Source organism: Vespa mandarinia, chromosome 2, assembly GCF_050613455.1.
Source record: "Vespa mandarinia isolate Hongniang chromosome 2, ASM5061345v1, whole genome shotgun sequence".
In the NCBI taxonomy this organism is placed as follows: Eukaryota; Metazoa; Arthropoda; class Insecta; order Hymenoptera; family Vespidae; genus Vespa; species Vespa mandarinia.
In genome coordinates this window covers 15,711,061-15,732,446 of record NC_140811.1, presented here as the reverse complement: position 1 = coordinate 15,732,446, position 21,386 = coordinate 15,711,061, and the positions used below count along the sequence as shown (strand labels likewise).

At 28.9% G+C, this 21,386-nt stretch overlaps 2 protein-coding genes across 7 annotated transcripts; one reads left to right on the top strand and one right to left on the bottom strand.

The window, feature by feature from the left end:
• The first annotated feature begins 135 nt into the window (after window positions 1-135).
• LOC118445242 (RAB11-binding protein RELCH homolog) lies at window positions 136-7,019 on the top strand. 3 transcript variants are annotated; one of them, XM_085655480.1, is made up of 16 exons: window positions 136-386; window positions 745-867; window positions 1,070-1,228; window positions 1,302-1,648; window positions 1,711-1,821; window positions 1,902-2,146; window positions 2,295-2,605; window positions 2,687-2,973; window positions 3,044-3,371; window positions 3,452-3,605; window positions 3,676-3,799; window positions 3,890-4,160; window positions 4,241-4,376; window positions 4,441-4,640; window positions 4,792-5,053; window positions 5,124-7,019. In XM_085655480.1, exons 1-16 carry the CDS (start codon window positions 338-340, stop codon window positions 5,269-5,271), a joined length of 3,255 nt encoding a protein of 1,084 aa, XP_085511606.1. In that variant the 5' UTR covers window positions 136-337; the 3' UTR covers window positions 5,272-7,019. The 3 variants fall into 3 exon arrangements, with proteins under 3 accessions (XP_085511606.1, XP_035730293.1, XP_035730302.1); XM_035874400.2 differs by having other exon boundaries at window positions 667-867; XM_035874409.2 differs by lacking the exon at window positions 136-386 and having other exon boundaries at window positions 740-867; window positions 1,074-1,228.
• On the bottom strand, window positions 6,827-21,304 carry LPCAT (lysophosphatidylcholine acyltransferase). 4 transcript variants are annotated; one of them, XR_014981891.1, is made up of 12 exons: window positions 20,814-21,304; window positions 14,394-14,539; window positions 11,279-11,496; window positions 9,427-9,539; window positions 9,192-9,346; window positions 8,908-9,045; window positions 8,672-8,797; window positions 8,433-8,580; window positions 8,243-8,341; window positions 7,962-8,106; window positions 7,639-7,830; window positions 6,827-6,958 (listed from the first exon to the last, which is right to left on the bottom strand). XR_014981891.1 is itself a non-coding variant. In XM_035874446.2 (11 exons), the coding sequence occupies exons 1-11, from the start codon at window positions 20,937-20,939 to the stop codon at window positions 7,742-7,744; spliced, it is 1,500 nt and encodes a 499-aa protein (XP_035730339.1). In that variant the 5' UTR covers window positions 20,940-21,304; the 3' UTR covers window positions 7,391-7,741. The 4 variants fall into 4 exon arrangements, 3 of the variants coding, with proteins under 3 accessions (XP_035730339.1, XP_085511607.1, XP_035730330.1); XM_035874446.2 differs by lacking the exons at window positions 6,827-6,958; window positions 11,279-11,496 and adding an exon at window positions 10,029-10,243 and having other exon boundaries at window positions 7,391-7,830; XM_085655481.1 differs by lacking the exons at window positions 6,827-6,958; window positions 20,814-21,304 and adding an exon at window positions 10,029-10,243 and having other exon boundaries at window positions 7,391-7,830; window positions 14,394-14,532.
• Between the last annotated feature and the right edge of the window lie 82 nt (window positions 21,305-21,386).

Genomic DNA, 21,386 nt, shown 5'->3' with positions numbered 1-21,386 from the left:
ATAATTTATCTATTTATTTAAAAACATATCTTCTATCATAAATTAACTCTATTATACTGAAAAACATATTGAATTGTAAAAACATTTGTATATATGCATCTACGTATGTGATGACATTTGTACATACCTATATATCAACAGTTGCATCAGACTATAATATGTACGTGTGATGTTACCTTGATCGTCACAGATGTGAAGTAACTTTGTGTATTACGAATAAGATAATTTTAATTATTCGGCCTAATATTAATAAGGACATAGTATGGTATACTGATGCCATTGATAAGTAATACAAAACATGTCACTTTGCCTTAAGATATAAATAAATATTAAAACGATGGCTGGTTCTATAGAAGAGGTTAGAAATTCCTTGTCTACAAACAAAGGTAACTTTAATGTTTTTCTTTTTTTTCTTAGATTTCTTTCTAGCGATTTTAATGTGATCTTTTCACAACGGATTTAAATTGTTTTATTTCATATACTAATTTATGAATTAATTTATGATAAGTTCCTTTACTTAATAAGTTTGTGTATGTCTGTATATACGTGAAACTTTACATTTGTATACGTCATCTATATGTATATTGAAGATTTTTTTCGTCGTTTTTTTATAATTTATTATTTTTTAATATCATGAACAATTTTATGTATAAAATCATTTATTAGGATTTCCCGCCATACGGACGACAGTATCTTACGAAGAAATTGCTACGAAACTTTTAAACGAAAAATTTTTATTAACAGCTTTGGAATTACATGCAGAATTATGCGAAGCAGGAAGAGAATTGTCAATTCTCAAAGAATACTTTTCTAATCCATGTAATTTCGAAAATCAAAATATCAAACCAGAACCATATACACCTATGCGTAAGTATATTTTTCAGGTATTATAATGTGATTTCTTTATATTTATGTCTATTTATTACCTATTTTTTTTGAATAAATTAAAGTATTAAATATATTTTTTAATAATATTTAAAATAATATATATGTAAATAATATGAATAGAAGAAATTTGAAAATTATCATTTTATATATATATATGTATATATTTGAAACAAAATACTAGCTAGGTCTTCTAGTCAAGCTACTTTGGATTCGCTTGATATGACAAGGTACTCAGAAGATGGTACTGGAATTGATGAAAGAGTTGCAATTTTGGAATTTGAACTTAGAAATGCAAGAGAAAGTATTTCTGCTCTACGTGCAAATCTTACTGTTGTAACAGGTTTGTTTTTCTTTTTCAAACGTTTCTTTGCATTTTTATAATATAATAAAATTTCTTTATTTTAATATTTCAGAATTTGATAGTGCAACACCTGATAAACGTTCGGATAAGCAAGTTATTAATGATAATCCTATAAAACCTCACGAACAAAGAGCTTTAAATTTTTTAGTTCATGAATATTTGCTTACACATTCTTATAAATTAACATCAATAACATTTAGTGATGAAAATGAAAATCAAGAACTTGAAGATTGGCAGGATGTTGGCTTGAACATTCCAAAACCTTCTGGATTATTACAGATTTATAGAGAATACATGAGAGCTAATGGTCATGACAAACCACCTTCTGTAAATATTTCTGTTCAAACTGAATTTGGAAATACTGAAGTAGAAAGAAAGGAGAATGAGTTGAAAGAAATGGTTTGTATTTTGTATGTGCAACTTATAATTTTTCAATTTTTAAATTATTTTTTTTATTATAGATAGAGCAAATAGAACAATTAAAACAGCAAACTGCATTATTAGAAAAAGAAAAAATGGATCTCCAGCATTATATTGATACTACCAATGAAAATTTGGTACAAGATAATAAGGTAAAACGAAATGTTATTATCTGTTAGTGTTGCTTTTTAAAAACTTAATTTTTATAAATCTATATGTATGTTCAATTTAGCAACGTAGTAATGGTACCAACCAATCTATAAATTCGAATTCTACAACACCAGATAAATTCGAAATTCTTGAGTCTCCTCCACGCGATGCTTCAAACGCAACTCAAGATCCAGAAGAAGATGATAGTGTTTCTGTAGTAGTGAGCTTAGGTGAAACTGATCCAGGAGATAAAGAATGGACAAGAATACAGTTACCAAGGACTGATGTTACAGAAGGTTCAACTATTTTATCAAATGCACCATCCAGGTATACAGATATATAAATTAATGCATAATTAAATAAAAGATATATAAAAAATAATATTTGCATGTATATATATATAAAAATATATATATATATGTATATATATATATATATATATATATATATATATATATATATATATATGTTTCAGACTTTTACCAATAAAATTTAAATTAGAAGTTATTGGTCTTTGTTTGGTGAATATTTCAAGTTCCATAATATCAGTAGCAGAAGAACCATTTAAATATGGAGTTTCTCGCGATACACTTGTTAAAATTTTGGCACAAACATTACCTCGAATAGTACCTAATATTATATTGAACAAACGAGAAGAAGTTATACCTTTAATATTAAGCACAGTTCGTTTACATTCCGATTCTGGAGAGAGAGAAAAATTACTACAACTTCTTTTTAATTTAAAAAAAAGACCACAAGAAGAAGAACGACAAATGATATTAGCTGGTTAGTATTTATTCTTAAAAATGTAATTATTTAATTAGAACAAGGGAATATTTATACATATATATTTATTTCATTCATTAGGTTTGGTGGCAATGGCAAAACTTGAAGATGAATCTATTGGAGGAGAAGAAATTTTAACTCTTTGTTGGGAACAAAGTCAACATAAGTATCCAGAAAGAAGATTATTAGCTGTTGAATGTTGTTCTGCATTGGCTCCATACACGTCAGTTTCTATTAGAAATTCCTTGATGCTGTCTATGTTACAACAAATGCTTTTAGAAGATAAAGATCCTTCAGTCAGAGCTAGTGTGGTCAGAAGTTTGGCTCTACTTGTAGCATTAATGGATGATCCAGATAAATATTTTCAGGTAGTATTCTATATCATTTCTAGATGCTATATATATGTATATCTATTAATATTCTTTTGTGTATTTGTAGTGTGAAGAACTTGCCCTAACAGCCTTGAATGATTCTTCTTCTATAGTAGTAAATACAGCATCTTCTATATTTTTACCGATCTTAGCACAATGGGCATTATCTTTAAAAAGATTAAGATCACATCTTTTGCCACGTTTAATTTCTAAAGTAAAAAATCATATAAAACCAGCGAATCCTCAAAATTCACCTGTTAAAGAAAATATCGACGAAGAGAGAATAGAATCATTAATTGGCGTTTTACAATATTTACTTCCTCATACTATTGTATGTGTTGCTGATACTGATACTGTTAGAACTTCTGTAGAACCTTCAATTTCTCAAGAATTACGTAAGTAAATTATAAAAAATACAAATGTAAACATTATAATAGATCTTTTTATATTAACAAAAACTAATTTTTCATTTTAGCTGCAGAGTTTTTGAGCATATGTCATTGTGATATAATCAATCCAAAAGTATTTTATGACGGCGACACAGACGTAGGTGCACTTTTAAATACATTTTTTTCAAATACCTGGGAGAATGATTTATGGCCAGAATTAGAATGGTTCACTAATAAATTGTAAGTATTATAAAATTTATATTTTTGTACTAACTTACTTTTTATACAAAATTATAATGCTTACTTTCAGAATTATAGATATTCTTGAAATAGTAAAATCTACAGAAATAATACAAGAGAGTGTTTTAAATTCATTGCTCACGTATATACAATCGTTGTGCAATGGTTTTGGAAGATATATTACTCAGACAAGGGTAATTCCTAAAGTTTATAGTACTATATAATAGTACTTGAATACGGTAGTATCGTAAATTTTATTTATAGAATTTTTTTTTGTACTGCAGATTCAACCAATATTCCTGCCAGAAATAACGGAATTAGAAAAACAATTGTCAACATTATCAATGGATAATAAAAATCTCAGTTTGACATTGATTCCAGCTTATTTAATTATGCTAAGCACCTTAAATGGCGTTGAAGTCTCAAAATCTATAAAACAATTTTTAGTTGTTCTGTCTATGAGCGGTATCAATATTACAAGTCTTCAGATTGCGATTATAAAATTATGTGCTAAAGAAGAAATGCAAGAGCATGTACTAACAGGCTTATGGGATGGTAATTTATATAATTCTTATTAACTTATTACTGTAATGTTATTTTTTTTTAACTATTTATTATGGCTATATATATTGCAGGTGTGGTGCATCAAAGATCTAGTGTAAGATGTGCAGTTGCAACATTATTTGGTTCTATCATAGCTCACACTTCAGATCGACTGATAAGTGGAAGAATAGTTCCAGCTATTGTAACATTAGCCAGCGATCCAGATATGTAAGCAATATCTTTACTTAAAAAAAAAAAAAAAAAAAAATTTAAGTAATATTTTTATTTTTAGAACTGTGAAAGCAGCAGTCATACCTCCTTTAGGTCGTCTTATCACCGAATGTAAAGTTAGAGAAGCACGTGATAAAGCACGGTTAACTTTAGAAACTATTGCTAGAGAATCGCAAAATATTTTGTCTGTATTAGCTACACCTCTTGTTTCAACTTTAGCTTATATCGCTCCAAGTTGTCCTCAAAGTTATATAGAGGATGGTAAGATTTTTAATGTTATACTCTTCGTTTGTGCTCTTCGTGCAACTTTTTTTTATAATTCTATTTGTAACAACAAAATTTTATGTTAATTTAATTATATTGCAAAAACTTGCAACTGATTATAACAGTTAATTTTTATTTAAATTTACAGTGATTGCCACACAATTGACTGGAATAACTGCAACAGCGATGCAACAGAATCGTAAAGTAGATCTTTGCAATGCTTTGGTTGAAGCTTACTCAGTTCTAGTTTATTGTCCGCTAAGCAATCAATGTATCTCTGGAATTATATTACCTGGCTTAAGGCATTTGGAAACTTTGATTAATCAAAATTTGCCGCAACAAAGGGAAACTGTAAAATCTTTATTACGAGAAGCGGAATCTCATCAGGATATTGTTAAGCCAATCGAAAGGTAATGAATTTTTAATAATGTATTTCTGTATATTAGTAGAAATATTTATGTGGCTTTTCTATGATTTTAGATCAAGCTCAATGAGTTCTGGACTTTCCTTATCAATGGCGACAGTAAATGTAGGACAGGGCGTAGAGGATATGCGACAAAGAATGAGCAAGATATTTCAACAAAGACCTGGTTCCTCGACAGTGACGAGTATTTTCAAGAAAAAATAGTTATATCGTTTATAATATTTTTCTATTCTTCGCGCAATGTATATAATTTCGTTTTTTTTAATTTTTTTTTTATATATATATATATGAATCTCATTATTTGATTTTTTTTAACTTTATCCAGATTTTCTCTTTTTTTTTTCAGTCAATCGTATAGAATAAATATTACGTATAAATACATGCATAATTTTATGCTCGCACAAATTGATAAAATTTAATATTTAAAGAAATTATAAAGTAGAATATTATTTTTAATAAGAGATTATGTTTACTGTGATTTTCTCATAAATATTATTGAAATTGTGGTGTGCCTTTTAAAATGTAATTGTAATGCATGAGAACAAATAGATAATAATGTACGTGCGAGAATAGATTTTCGTATTGCGAGTTCGTAAACAATACGTAAGTGATTCAGTTTTCATTTGTTTTCTGTTCTTTCATTTTTTTTTTATATATTTATGACGAATTCAGATATGTTTTTTTTTATATAAATGCTGATTAGAAATACCTAAAAATTCGTTTCTTTTTTCACTATAGAACTTTTTTCAATATATACTTTTTATGCTTGCGTATAATTTTTACATCTTTTTTTCTATATTTGTTGAGAATAATATCATTTTGAGCCTGTATATATTAAATATGAGGCAACAGTATTAATACACTATATCCATTGCATAACACAATCGTGATTATCATTATGTATAATGCATTTGCTCAAAAAGTCAATAATTAAGATTTATCATTAATATTGTTTTCAATACATGAAAATATGTAATCTCAGAATTGAGTTGTAAATGTTATTATAGTTAATATTTATTTAAAATAATATTTAAAGTTATAATATAGTAATACTTTACCGAATTACATCGGTGATCTAAAAAATTAGTTGTGATAATCAGGTTCTATCAATAACTCTTTCAGAATCTCTGAGAGTGTATATATATATATATATATATATATATATATATATATACATTTCATTATTTTCTTAACAATTGGAACTCTATGATATCTAGAATTTTATGTGATAGTTTAGAGATCTATATTCTTTATATATATATATATTTTTTCAGTCTTGTTTCGTACTTAAAATAAATTCATAATGTAAATAAATAATTTTTGCCAATTTATAGGCGAAGACAAAATATATCTAGACTACTTATCAAGATAATTCATACCTTGTAAGAATATTTTATTGTATCTATATGTACAAGTATATATTTTGTGTATATACATTACACGCATCGCGTACGTGACACACACACACACGTCACCGCATATATATATATTCACATATATGCGTATATACAATATACAATAAGTAACATTTTATTGTATTTCACGACCAATGTATCATTATATTATATATGTGTGTATATTAAATATTAAATACTGTAGTATGTATTGTTATCGAGCAAAGAATAAATTTTATAACATATTTATTCTAAATGCATGTTCAACTTCTAGGTACTCATAATTAGTATACTTTAATTTACTAGAAACTCGATCAAGTGACCGAGCAGATCTTTGTGATTAATTTCCACAAACATAAAATAATTGAGCACTCATTCAATAATTTTCGCATTTTACAAACCCTGAGCAATCTAAAGCGATTATAGGACTAAATAATGTTTCCTATGGACGATACGTCCGACTTATCTTCCAGTCTCACAGCAAGGATTCTGCATGCCTTTATATAACAAAAGTTTTAACATGTATTGCATACTTAATTTTGTTTCCGAGTGTGAAACCTCATAAAGGTGAAAAATTCATTGTAATACCTATTTAACTAATACAATAAGGCCTATTCTAAATGATTTCTACTTTTAATTGTTGAAATGAATTGTCGATCGAACAAAAAAATACTTTAAGACAATACAAAGACAATAATTATTAAATTATATTGTTAAATTGTGTCATTTTTTTTATAAGTAAAATCTATTCGATTTGATATATTTTATTTCATAGCGTCATTATAACGGAATTTAAATAAAAAAAAAAAATGATTATTCAAATTGTTAATAAACATAACAAATATTGAACTGCTTTAATGTTTTTCAAATTCGAATATTTTATTCGAATTAATTTATATATATATATATATATATATATATATATATATATATATATATATATATATCTGTATTTTATTTTCATACGGCTTAGAAAAAGATTTCCGCCCATTTTTTTAATAACAATTCATAATCCGATTAGATCAGTAGTATGCTTATTATCCAAGCTCAATTTATCAATCACCATAGAATTTTTTGAAGACGTTATTATTTCATTGAAGATATAGATGTTATTTAAAAAATCTGCTAAGCATATATTTAGAGAGGAAATAGTCTCAACGACCGCATAAGAAATTACCTAGTTATACAGGGCTAGAACAAATTTGGCTGAGAAGTGGCCTATTGGAGTCACGTTGCTCCCTAATTCTTCGAGGAATACGAGACGCGGCCAAGACACACTCTCAAATGGTCTTCTTTTTCCTTGTCTCAGAATTCCCAGTGAATAGATGCGAAAATTCTGCTCGTGTAGCTAATACACCAAGCGCGGCCTCTGTAAAAAATTATTATGACAATTACATATAATTACAATTTAACTGTTATGAATATAATGAAATATTTGTGACAAAATTGACGAGAATTTGTACCAACTGTTGCAAATTTATATAAATCATTGTAATTTACCGTAAGTTACTACGTTGTCACCAGGTTTATTGCAAGCTTGTTGGAAAATTTTATCAACATCCTCCGATTGTAAGTGCAATGACAACCTCAAAGCTTTTCTAAGTTCTGCTAGATTAACACACTCCAATGTTTTAGAACCGCAAACCTAAATGAAAATATAATTAAGAATATTTATATATTTAGAAAGAAGTATTTCGTTATTTTTTTTTTTTACTTCTACTATTTATAGATTAATGAAAAACATCAAAATATGTATATGCATGTATTCAATATATACTTACATCTAACGCGATTTCAACCATATCCAATTCACAATTAGCATTTGTCGTTGCCAGTATCGTGAATATATATTCTTCAAGATCTATCGTGCCCTTGCCATTCTAAAAATGAAAATATACGTAGCGAATATATATCATTGGGAAGAAAATAAAATTGAAACAATAGGATCAGCTTTTTTTATAATAAACATACTCGATCGTGAATTCGAAAGAGTTGCTGAGTAGTCGGTTCTTTTTCATCGAGTCTAAGAATCCGTGCGAATTCTTGCAAATTTACTTCCTCGCCGAATTTTTCTGCTTTTTTCCCTAGAAGCTCTTCTTCGGTTTTCGATGCTGCCAAACTATTAACAAGCGACGCTTAATTTGTAGAAGTGTTTGCCAATTAGAGATATAAATATAGTGTAATATTACGATTAATATTGAAAGACTAACCCAAGTTTATTTCGAAGTTTGTGAGCTTCTATTATGGTGGATGCATGAGGTATATGTAACTGATGAGCCTTGCTGATAATTCGACAATCATCATAAGTATAATCTGATACAGGGATTTTTAATGCTCTAAAAACCAAGGAAAAATTGCTAATCAAAATAATATCGCAAGAGAGCAAGTCTTTTACATATGAATATTGATTTATTAATTAGGATTTAATAGTATAAGTATTACTTACTCTGCCATAACACGGCGGACGTTATTCGCATAAAGTTTGGGATCTGTTTTCTCTGCTTCGCTTGGCTTATAGACAGGAAGGAATTCAATTTCGCAACTACTATTCAGCTGGGTTAACGTGAGCCATAATAATTTTAAACTGTAATCAATTGATTAAAATCATGATTCGAATCGAATTAAGTTGTTAGTTTTTAATAGTACCCAAATTTTTATTTTTCAACGATAAAAAATATTTATACCAATATTGAATATTTTTCATCGTAAATTTGTTAATATTCTACTTACGCTCCAGGACCTTCCCATGTCCATGTAACTGTATCTAATTTATTAGGATACCTTATACACACTGGTTGTACAGGTACGCCTGGGTAAAAAGCACCTGACTTAAAAGTTATCAGACACGAACGATTTGTGCAGGTACCCTCTGGGAAAATCATTACCTGACAACAAAATTAATGTTTTCTTTATGTAGTCATTTAAATCTACATTTAATAACTTATCTATAATAAATACAAATTACCTGTGGCCAATCTTCTTTCGAAGTAGCACGTTCGATTATTTCCTTTATCGTCTTCTGTCGTGAATTAGGATCTTCTCTCCATACATAGACCGGTTGCGTGTAATTGATGAGCTCTGAACCCGAAGGAAGAATATGTTAAATCGAAGAGCTCGAATGAAACAGATTTCTTATGATTGCGAGAAATTATAATCATGTATCATCCAAGCTTCGTTCGATTAATAAATGAATTTTTATTCGAACGCAATTATTTTCAGACAGTTAAACGAAGATGCATGAGTTTACATGTGCATGTACTTAAATACATAATTAACATGAATGTAATATAAATTATTATTAAAAAAAAAAAGGTACATTAGAAATCGTAACTTTTTCTTTTATATGGCGAATGGGATACATATCGACGAACATTTTTGGATCGCAATCTTAGTAAAAGTTTGAAAATAAAAAGTATAATTATTAAATTGTATATTAGATTATTCTTTTCTTTTTTTTCTTTTTTTTTTTTTTTGTTATAATTAGAAAAACTTGTTTTTCATCAATCACTTGTTTTCTTATATTTGTTGTTTTTGGAGAATTGTGAAATATATTCAGCATTCACATACTTCCGGTAAACGGATTCAATCCTGACTCTCGTCTTACGATGATTGAAGGAAATCCAGTTACGTAGACGATACCACCGTCGATGAACGTTGAATGCGGTGCGACCACCAGAATCGGTGCCTCTGCTCTTGAAGCTTGTTTGCCGCGTACGATGATTCTCATTCCTCCTGCCTGGTATGTCAGTCGTCCCAGAAAGCACAACCAGGGAACTATTTTGCTGCAGGTTGTAATCCACACAATGCTATACTTATTTAAATTTCATTCGACGAGGACTCGATTCGAATTTAATCAATTTAATTGCTTCAAACAAAATTTTACTTCTTTTTTATTTTTTATTTTTTTTTTTTTTTTATCAACAATCGAATTGCACTTTCTCGTCATTAAAGTTAAATTCGTGTCTCTTTCTCGATCATTTTTAGAAAATTAATATGCATTATAAAAATAAGATAAGAAAAAAGAAAGAAATATCCATCGCAAGTTTTGTATGTAGAAAAAGTCGACGAAGTAATTTGTAGAGTTCAGTGATCTTCCTAGACAGGAAGATCTTAATGACGTTATGATCTTCTTCTTTTTCTTTCAATGTGGCAACATGAAACAGGAAAGTAAGAGGAAAGATAAAGCCAGTAGTCTATAATGAATAGATATAGCCGAATAGAATAATCCCTCTGGCTAATATAAATTTAAGATATAAATTTTGTCAGTTCATAAGCTGATGTGTGTAATTACTTAATGTTATCTAATTTTAAAATATTTATTTTACACCTATGGCGCAATCCATTGAAATTGTTAATAATTATATTAATTGTATTGTTAGTTAAAATATATGTTCCCAGATATATAATCCCATCCACCATATGTATATACATGCGTGCATATATTTATATATAAAAGATAGACAAATATTTAATTATTTAACATTACATTTATACTTATCCAAAGATCGCATATTTTTTTTTTTTAGAATGAATTTAAATAGATTCATTAACTTTTCTTTATATTTTATGAACGAACCGATTTCAATATTTATTTATTTGTAATTTAAAATAAAAATTAAAAAGCTGGAAAAATTGTTCACACAGAACAATGATTTATTTCCTTTATTTATTCATTTATTAATGGGAAATAATTTTTGGATAATTTTTTCGTGTGTTGCAAAAAATGGTTCGAACAGATGTTCAACCATTGTACGTTTTCACCATTGGTGAATAAAAAGGAAAAAAAAAACGATGAGATTATGAGAATTGTGACCTACTTCCGAAGAATGGAATGCGGCCCGTCTCTCCTTTGGCGACTATGCTCGGTCCACCAAGGTAAACGACCGGAAGTGCATCGAAGAAGCTCGAGTGTGGTGCAAGGGCTAGCACTGGAGCATCCTTTGTTTCCGCTTTTTGACCTTTCACCTTCAGCTGATGAAATCCGCCACAGACGAATAATGCTCGCATCATCCAGCAGATCACGATGCGCATGTCTCTGTTTCGTCACACGTTTCATATATGTGATGATAATTTTATTCGATGTTAGAAAAGCATACTCGAGTCTTTTTAACGGCTTTCGATGAAAGAGAAAGGGAGGCAAACAGAATGCAACTAAGTACCTACTTTCGTTTCTATGTAATATTGGTAAATTCACATGCGAACATTACTCCTTTGAGCTAAGCGTTTTCTATTTCGTTGCATTAATAAATATTGTTTTAATTAAATTTAATTGAACCGATTTTTCCAAAATCTTTGACTTCCATCATGTCAAGTAACATGTATCGCTAAGAAATTCGATAATAAGAATTACATGACACATTTGGATTTAACGATCTAATATTTATTAATTATTATTTTTCTATATCTACAACGAACAAAGACAATTATTAAAATTATTACTAGTATTTATCGCTTCGGAATTATCTTGAACTTGAACTTACGCATTCCCATCGAAGCCTCTAGACTAGGTATAGATATTTTTATTATTTCAGAAGGTGTTCCAAGTCGGAAATTCATTACCATCGGTAATATATACTCTAATAGAAAATTTATATAGCGAGTGCGAACGATAAGAAGGTCAAGGATATTTATAATACAAACCAAACGTACTAATAATTCATTTGTTCTTTTTTCTTTCTTTTGAAAACAAATTAAATTGAAATCAAGGGAAATCAATTTAAATGAATGAATATCGGTATTATTAGCATTTCAACTGAAGATTTTTTTTTTCTAATTAAAACAATTGACTTTTCACAGGAAAGACCGTCCTTCTTTTCGCATTTCAATATAATAGTTCGCATTGAAAATTTAACAGATGTCTCAAGCGTGTACTTTGGATGTCATTTATAGAACGTGGAGTCATAACAGGTGTACGAAGGTGAAAGCTGTTCGATATGAGATAGAAAATCTGTATTTCGAATTGTTATTTACATATTATTGTGCAATATCCGATTTGATTTCATGCAAGCTTTTTTAAATTTTACATTAATTTTATAGATTTAGTAATCATTTAAAAGCGATTAAATGTAAAATGTAATTTATTAGTATCTGAAATTTAACACATAATAAATGTGTTAAATTGAGTGTGTGATCCCAATTGGCGTCTTAAATGGTTAACGATTTGTGAGATATAATGAAAAATTCATGTAAAAGCGAGCCGGATGATATATAACATAGCAGAAATTTCTAGTCTCGCAAATGTTTTGTTGATGCATCAACGATCTATTTAGAATATTAAACATATTGAAATAATACTTCTATTAAATGAATATAATAAAAGTCAATTATATATCTTAATCTTAAATATACGCTTAGTTATAATCATTTTCTAACTTTCGTATTAGTTGTTTAATTTTTTTCAAATTTCACCTAATACATCTTGAAACAATTTTAAATATTGTACTATCAATATTTATAAATAACTTAATTAATTCTGATAATTTCTTTGATCATAGTAACAATATCATTAATAAATTTAGAACTTAATTTAATTAGCATACTATTTATCACTATATTATTTTATTTACCTACCTACTAAACTAATGTTATTATCACTATAATGGTTTCTCAATAGGTAATCTTTCAGGACGAAGTGACATTTTATAAAAATATAATTTACTCAGTTATTACTTTATATTAATGTAGATGTGACTAAATACATAGTTGAATGCATCAAAACATTGATTGTGTTACTAATGCTGTGAATTTTGCAGGATACAGATTAATTACAATGTAAAGCGAATAGAATTACAAAATTATTGCGTTAGGAAATTTAATCCAACTAATTTGTTCTTTATTATCGACTACTGTCATGTTAGCGCTTTCACTATAGCATCATCATCATCGAATAAATACGTTGCCGCTATACGAGTAATCAAAAAACACGTATGCACTTTACCGCGAACCAAACGTATACTTTATCGTTGATAGAGTATGGCATTTGATACTTTGTCACGTTATATAAATAATTTGTTTCAACATTCAAATTTCATGGAACTAAAATATAGCTAAAGCTATAAATGTATGTGAAAGGCATAGATTGGATATAGCGACTGTGCGATGATGAGCGACTACAGTCATCATTGATAACGAAAGAGTTAACATGGAAGAAGCAAGTGGTGATATGCCATGCAGGATCAGCCAAGAGGGAAGGTATAAAGGTTCATTTATATAGAATCGTGCCGTGGTCATACCGTATCCCGGTTATGCATTGGACTCGAATTGGTTACTATAGTTTTGTATATAATAGTTTATATATCATTCATGTCATATCCATCGTCATCCGTGGCCCTGATAATCTCCGGTTACATTTGATAGCCTCCAATATTTCTCTTATTTCCTAGTTTCACCATGGAGAGATACGGTTACAACACTGAGATAATTGTGTAAACGTGTTTAAAAGTATTTTATTAGTCTATGACTTTAAATCGGAGACATTCACGGACGGTCTTCGTCAATCGTATATAAATATTCGGAATGATCATGACACGATTATATATGAATGCATGAATGTTCGGACAATGTTTCGGACACGAAACAATGGCGTCATCATTTCGGACACGGAACATGGCCACAAATAGATTTTTATTCGTGGAATCTTCGAGAATATAATAATCTTTTTTAATAAAAATAATTTTTCTTTGTGTCAACAATAAAGAACTCTCTCAAGCTGTACAAACAAGCTGAATTATTTAAATATAATTTCAATAATATTTATCTTGAGAGTTTAAAGTTATCAATGTTTCTATCTATGAGAATTCTATGAGAATTCTATGAGAATTCTATTCGTCTTTTATGTATAAATAAAAGATAACGAAATGCATAATAATAATATTTAGAAAAGTCTATTTTGAGAAAAATATAAACATTTTTTTTAATTTTGTCAAGACTTACCGTCTCCATCCTTTAAGAGGCGCTTGACGTAAATCTTCTTCAGAAAGTCCATAGAGACCCAAACAAGCTAAAAGCCAGGCCATTATTACTAAAACAGTAATCGCAGCTAGCCTTAATGGTAACAGAGCTACCGTCAAGAATGCCGTCTGTAAAACGAAATGTTTACATGTCAGATCGAATTTATGTATTGAGATATAGATTATATCATTAATTTAAAATAAAATAAAATAATTATTTGTGACTTCGTCTTCGACGGACTTTCTTTTTGTCGATTTAACCGATTTTTTTTTCTCTTTAGAGAAAAAAACAGATCTTATATCTTATAGATAAAATGTTTTACCATCTGTTGAAATGATAAGATGGATGCAGTAGAAGAAGAAGAAGAAGAAGAAGAAGAAGAAGACGAAGCGAAAGAGATAGAGAGAGTTAAAGAGAGAGAACGAGTACCGTTTGATCGTTCCGTTAGCCTGGCTTGCGTTGCAAGTTATCGTTTCACGTGTATTTCTCTCACTCGATCTTTCAAGATCGAGGTTACGGCCGAAAGATTATTTTTGATGCACCGAGGATGCTTTCGTGGACTCAACGGTACAAGGTTGCATTCGCTACTGTCTTTATTCTTCGTTCGCTTCTTCGGCATCTTTTTGTGTCACGAAAAATTTATATGAAAGAAAGTAGTACAGGTTTTTTTTTTTCTGAATCATCATGTGAACCAAGGTCATTTTTTTAAGTAGTACTTCCGTGTTGTAAAACGAGTTTTCAAATTTATAGTCTATTATTAATTAAGATGTCGAATTTGATTATATGGATCCATGTGGATTTTGATATCCGAAATGTGTGATACACGTGATAAAAAAGAATATAACGGTAGTTCGTAAGAAACTGTGTCGAAGCCTTTAGAATTCATGTTAGAACTTTTTCCTCATTAAAAATTTTAATGATACCTTCTTCCTCTTCTTTCATCTTCTTTCTTATTGTTATCTCTTTATTAAAGATAATTTCTTATTGTAATCTCTTTATTAAAGATAATTTCTTTGAAAAACATATTATCGTGATTATGATTTCTTCGATTAGTTAAATTCTATTCAACTTCTAACAGATATATTAGAACATTGAAAGTATTCGAAGAAAGTAGGTATATAACTGCAGTAGATAATCTCGTTCTAAAACACGCGTCATTCATAGCAATTACTTTCGTTCGAATTCTAGGCAGGCTATAATTTATTGTAAAGAATTTTATCACTTTATTTGATCACGTACCAATTAAATATTATAGATATAGTTTATTAAAACTACAAGTTTGATGGATTTTCTTTTCTTTTATGTTTTTATTTAATATGAAATTTGTCTATTATGTCTTACGTTTGATTAAATTTATCGAAATGAGGAACTATCGTTCTATTAATAAGTTCATCGTAATTGACATAAAATTTACTATTAAGAACAAAATGGAAATTGATCTGGATTCGAATGTTCAAAAGATATAAAAACATTTGTAAATAATGATTCAATGATATTACGAAATTTCTTTAATCATCTACATGATAATGAGATTGCTAATATTAGCATTCAAAGTAAGGTGCAGGCGAGTTTTCTGATGAACATTTTTAATGAGCCTTACAATGTCGTTTACCTACTTATTCAAGGACTCATAAAGTATGTTGTTAACCTTCCTATTATGTCACATAGACACAACAAGAAGAAACAGACAAATTGTTATGTTACATCAAACATTATATTTCTTGTTTCAACCTATCTAATCCTAACGGAATACTTTTCTCGTAATTTGCTCGGATGTCGAGTCTTAAGATCAACCTCACGCGTACTGTGATCATGACCAAGAATTGTGTCAAGGTGTTCCAGAAAGATGAGAAGAGACTATTTCTGACAAAAGGAGTTCATATTATAAAATTTTTCGAAAGCAATATCATTATTAATAATTTATTATATCGAGAGAGAGAGAGAGAGAGAGAGAGAGAGAGAGAGAGAGAGAGAGAGAGAGAGAGAGAGAAAGAGACATATAAGAATATCTTATAAAGATAAGTAAGCAAAGGGCAAGAATGACGTAGGCGAAGGGTCAACTTTCTGTCATTCATTCTTTTTATTTTTTCTTTTTTTGTTATTCACACGGAACACATTTCACCGAAGTAGATCCTTGTATTTTGTGACCTACATCTGGCAAGGCAAAGTTAGTCAAAGAAGTGGGAGACGTTCAACTTTTTCTTCTTCTTTTTTTTTTTTTCTCTCTTTTATCCTAGGGAACAACGAAAGAAAGAACTTCATTTTGATTACTTTGTGCATTATATTTTATCTTTCATTCTTGTCAATAAATGTATCTCGTTTGATCTTATTAAATTAATTAGATGCATCTTTGTTTTATGTAAATAAGAATAATACTGTATAACGAGTATTGTATATAATTCCATTATAAATATATGTTAAACTTCTTATACTACTGATTACTATATTACAAGTGTCTTTTTTTTTATAGAAATAAATAATCTTAAGATTAAGAAATAATAATTAAACGAACGTAGAGTTTTATTTGTCGTGGATTTTTAAATTGTTTTTAATATCATCGTCTGTATATTCCGTATATTACAAACGGACAAAGGCTTTATTCTAAAGCATATTTTTAAAACGTTGTCAGAGGAAAAAAAAGAACATGCGCTACATAAGGTTTATATTGCATGTCGGGATATTTGCAGTGAGAGCTGGGAAGTGTCGAAGAATAAAGATAAAAGGCGTCGACGGTCCGTCTTTATAGCTTTTCTTGCTTTACGAGTTTAACTTTCCGATTCATTTATGGTAGCTTTTTCTTTGTGAGTATAACATTTCGAAATTTCAAATCGCCATTAGGATAGATTACTGTACGAGTAATATAGTCGATGTTTGAATATAATTTATTTTATATAGGACAACAAAATTTACATATATATTTATATATAAGTAGGTAAATATGTCTTCGTGTGTATGTGAGTTTTGGAGGACTTTGGTAAAGAAAGAAATTATTTTTCTTTAAGTCGAATCTTATTTGATATGACCTACTTTTTTTTTCTCTTCATTTGCTAATGATGTTTGAGCCTCTTTTTAAACACTTGAAACATTTATGAAATTTTACACGTGTATTCTCATTAGCATTTATTTTAATAAATTTTATATGCTTAGTTGCATAAATATATATACATATATATATTTTTTTTTTAATATAAAAGAATAGATGGATAAAAAGAATGAAATGACTTGTAGATTTATGAAGTGGATTTTTTTTTATTTTTTTGGATAGAATACATATCAATATCTATAATATTAATTTGTTCGATTGTATATGTATGCAACATGTATTGAAGTATTGCAAAAATATATTATAAATTTCATTTAATAGTTTTATCCTCAATTTGCCTAGATTCTTAATGAATAATAATTATTTTCCGTTGATCGACTTTCGCTCGCTTTATATCCGAGACTCGCATTGAAAATCGCTTTCACTGATTAGCGACATAGAATCGAGAAGTATCATCCGGCGCGAAGCGGTTTGAAATTATAATTTTCTAGTTGAGAAATGTATTACGCTTAATAATGTTTTACGAAAGACGTTTTATTCTCCACTTACCATCCTTTCTATTGCAGATTTAAATATAATGGAGATCTAAATATATACTGTACTTCGAATATTTGTCAATGAGAAAAATCGTGAGAAAAGTTTTTCGATACGAAAAGAATAAAAAATTTGAATTCTTAAGAAAATATTAATGTTCATTTGATAGCAACAATATTAAATATTTATTTGAATTCAATTATATTTTTCATTTAACTTTTACGTTAATATAATCAATCAGGTAATACTGACTACTAAAAGTAATATGAATGTATTATAGTTATAGACACGTGTCCGAATAATAGTCTTATGTATGAAGAAATTAAATAATTTTTTTAATTAATTTAAATTAGTACAGATTCAATAAATGAAGTGAAATTATTGATAAGAATTTAATGATAAGCTTATAAATTATCAATTAACTAATCGTTAACGAGATGTTTACAAATTGTTCATTTCCTCATTATTCCGTTATACAGATAAGCACGTATATAGTGAATACAATGTATAATCATATAACCAATATTTGTTTAAACTTATCAAACGTGGTAGTCAGTCACGCACTAATTTTTATGTAAAAACAAAAAAAGAAAAAGAAAAATAAATAAAGAAAAAAGAATAATATCCGTGAATGTAACTGTAAAGAAAAGGTTCGCATTACATACGACAATATGACATGTACCACAACTTTCTCCGTCTGTCTCTCTTTCTCTTTGCCTTTTTTTTCATGTGCACACACATGAAAGTATACATCGCGCTCGCACACATAATTGTTAAAGAGATTTCTTTCTCCAAGATGTTCCGAGGTTTCGAATACCAATATCATTCATCGATACCTTTGCTATCCCCCTTCTTCCGATTTAATCATCTCTCGACTTTTCGAATCTTAAAAAAATTACTATGAAATATGAAGTTCTTAATGATAATTTGTTATTATAGTATAAGACTTTACATTGCATGGTGTACGTATTTAATTCGTCATGAATCGAAATTAATTTTATAGAAAAATGAATTATAATGATTTGATCTATAATATATTGATAAAACAATATCATCAAGTATTCAAATTTTAATTCATTTCGTTTTATTATTTTTTTTCGTCATATAAATTAGTTGTAACATTTTGTTTTCCTTTTTCTCGATCGATAGTTCAACGATCGATATTTCCTCTCCCCCTCCCCTCTCTCTATTGAAAAAAACACAATTTATTGTTACATAATGAAACCGCATTGGTTATTGGCTTACAAACAACTGTGTTGACCTTTTAAAAGGTATATTTCCGTTCTAGTAAGCAGATATAATAAGGACTAAGACATTATTCAGATAGATTATTTTTTTTCTTTTTTTCTCTTTCATGCGTACGTAAATTATCTTTAATAAGTATAAGTAATAAAAAATTATATACATTGTAATATTTTTGTTTTGAAACGTTAGATATTTTTTCCATTAGTATTTTTTAAAAATACTTTCTGAACATCAGAAATAATAATTTAAACGTCGTTATTATATATTAACGTCATAAAGAAGATATTTTTTTAAGGAATCTTATTATTTATTATAATAATCAATACTTATGACGTGAATAGTTCTATTTAAATACATCTTAAGGTACAATGTTAAAAATGATTTAGGAATTTTTTCCAAAGGACTATCCTATTTTAATACGTGAACGAAAAAATTAAAATGTTTTTTTAAATGCAAACAAAATGTATTTGCAGATGACTATAACAAAATATGTTTTGTACTGTATAAAGGCAACTATATATTATACGGAAATTATAATGTTTGGAAGACTTTCTATGATCGACAAGGTGCAACGTTTGTACGAGTGAAAGCAGCGATTTGAAGAGAGGTATTTAATTCGTCTATATGTCACTCTTTTATCTGATTTTCAGTCAATATTAAAATTGTAAAAGAATATCGATATTAGATCGGATAATATAATCAGGTCATTACATCAAAAGATATCTATTTCTTTTTTTTCTTTCCTCAGTAAAATTATAATTTTCTTTTCTCTTTCCTTTCTTCAACATACAACCTACATATTAAATCGTTGAATGTCATGAGCGCTCTACTTCTTTCTATATAGCCGCTGGCAGACGGTTAAGAATGTTGATATTAGCATTAAAGTATTACAACGAGAAAAGTTGGCTGATTTCATGATGACGATCTTTCAGCTATCCTTAGTTCGACAAGCATCAGGTGAAAGTGACGACTGACAGCGTCGTTGAATATATAAAATTATGTTTTAGAATCGATCATGAATCATTCCGACAACGAACAGTTGATGTCCTTATCAAGGTGAATATTATTTCGTTCTCTTGCGAAAGAATTGTTTAAAATATAGAATTCAACTAGGGTCTATAATTGTTATCGAGACGTGATCTTATTTAGTGATTCTATATATATTTATATATATGTTTATATATATATATATATATATATATATATCATATACATATCTATATCTATGTCTATATATATACCAAACTAGAATTTAAAAAGTAACTAGAAAAACGAAAAGCCATGTCCTAAAGAATATAATAATTATTATAATAAAAATATAATAATAATTGCCGGTAATTATTTACGAAGGGATACACAGTATATAATTTACAAGGGGAGAGGTTAAGACCTGATTCTTAAACTCACCCCTCATGACTCGCCCGACTACGGACAGACGTGCGAGCATCGATCCCAAGGGAGGGTTTCCGCGTGTGAAAGGAGTGTATACGTAGAAGGGCTCACGAAAGAAAAAGAGAGATAGATAGATAGATAGATAGAAAGAGAGAGAGAGAGAGAGAGAGAGAGAGAGAAATACTGACCTTGAGTTTATCGTAGGTCGTGTCGAGTTCAAGTCGATGAACGAAAGGATTGAGGAGATCGGCGCTGAGGGTTGCAGCATCCACCTCTTCGTGCTTCTTTCCTACCCTCCCGTTAATTTCCTCCATTTTTCTTTTTCCACGTGAACCTTACTTTTCCCGAATGTGGAGAGCTAACGTTTCGTTTCTTTTTGTCCAGTACGCGTCCTTAAATATTGTCTGATACGACGAGGGGAAACGACGACGCTCGTCACTCTTCGTCAATAACGATTCTCGTCGGCGAAGAAACAGACTGAGAGGTAACGTAGCTCGTAGGAAGTGGGAGAAGGTCGAAAAAAGATTAAAACGGAGAAAGACGGGATATATATATATACATATATATATATATATATATATATATATATGTATATATATATATATATAAAGAGAGAGAGGGAGAGAAAGAGAGAGAGAAAATAGAGAGAAAGAGAGAAAGAGAGAAAGAGAGAAAGAGGAACAAAGGAGAAAGGGAGAAAGATAGATATAGAAAAAGAGAGACGAAGAGAGAATGAAAAGTCGATGATCAGTCACGACGAA

Coding starts and splice junctions, on each gene's coding strand:
- LOC118445242 (XM_035874400.2), top strand. CDS start 338: ATGGCTGGTTCTATAGAAGAGGTTAGAAATTCCTTGTCTACAAACAAA. Junction 3,372..3,451: donor TTCAATTTCTCAAGAATTAC/GTAAGTAAATTA, acceptor TTTTCATTTTAG/CTGCAGAGTTTTTGAGCATA. Junction 3,800..3,889: donor GATATATTACTCAGACAAGG/GTAATTCCTAAA, acceptor TTTGTACTGCAG/ATTCAACCAATATTCCTGCC.
- LPCAT (XM_035874437.2), bottom strand. CDS start 20,939: ATGGAGGAAATTAACGGGAGGGTAGGAAAGAAGCACGAAGAGGTGGAT. Junction 9,347..9,426: donor CGAAAGAAGATTGGCCACAG/GTAATTTGTATT, acceptor TTTTGTTGTCAG/GTAATGATTTTCCCAGAGGG. Junction 8,342..8,432: donor TCTTTCGAATTCACGATCGA/GTATGTTTATTA, acceptor TTTCATTTTTAG/AATGGCAAGGGCACGATAGA.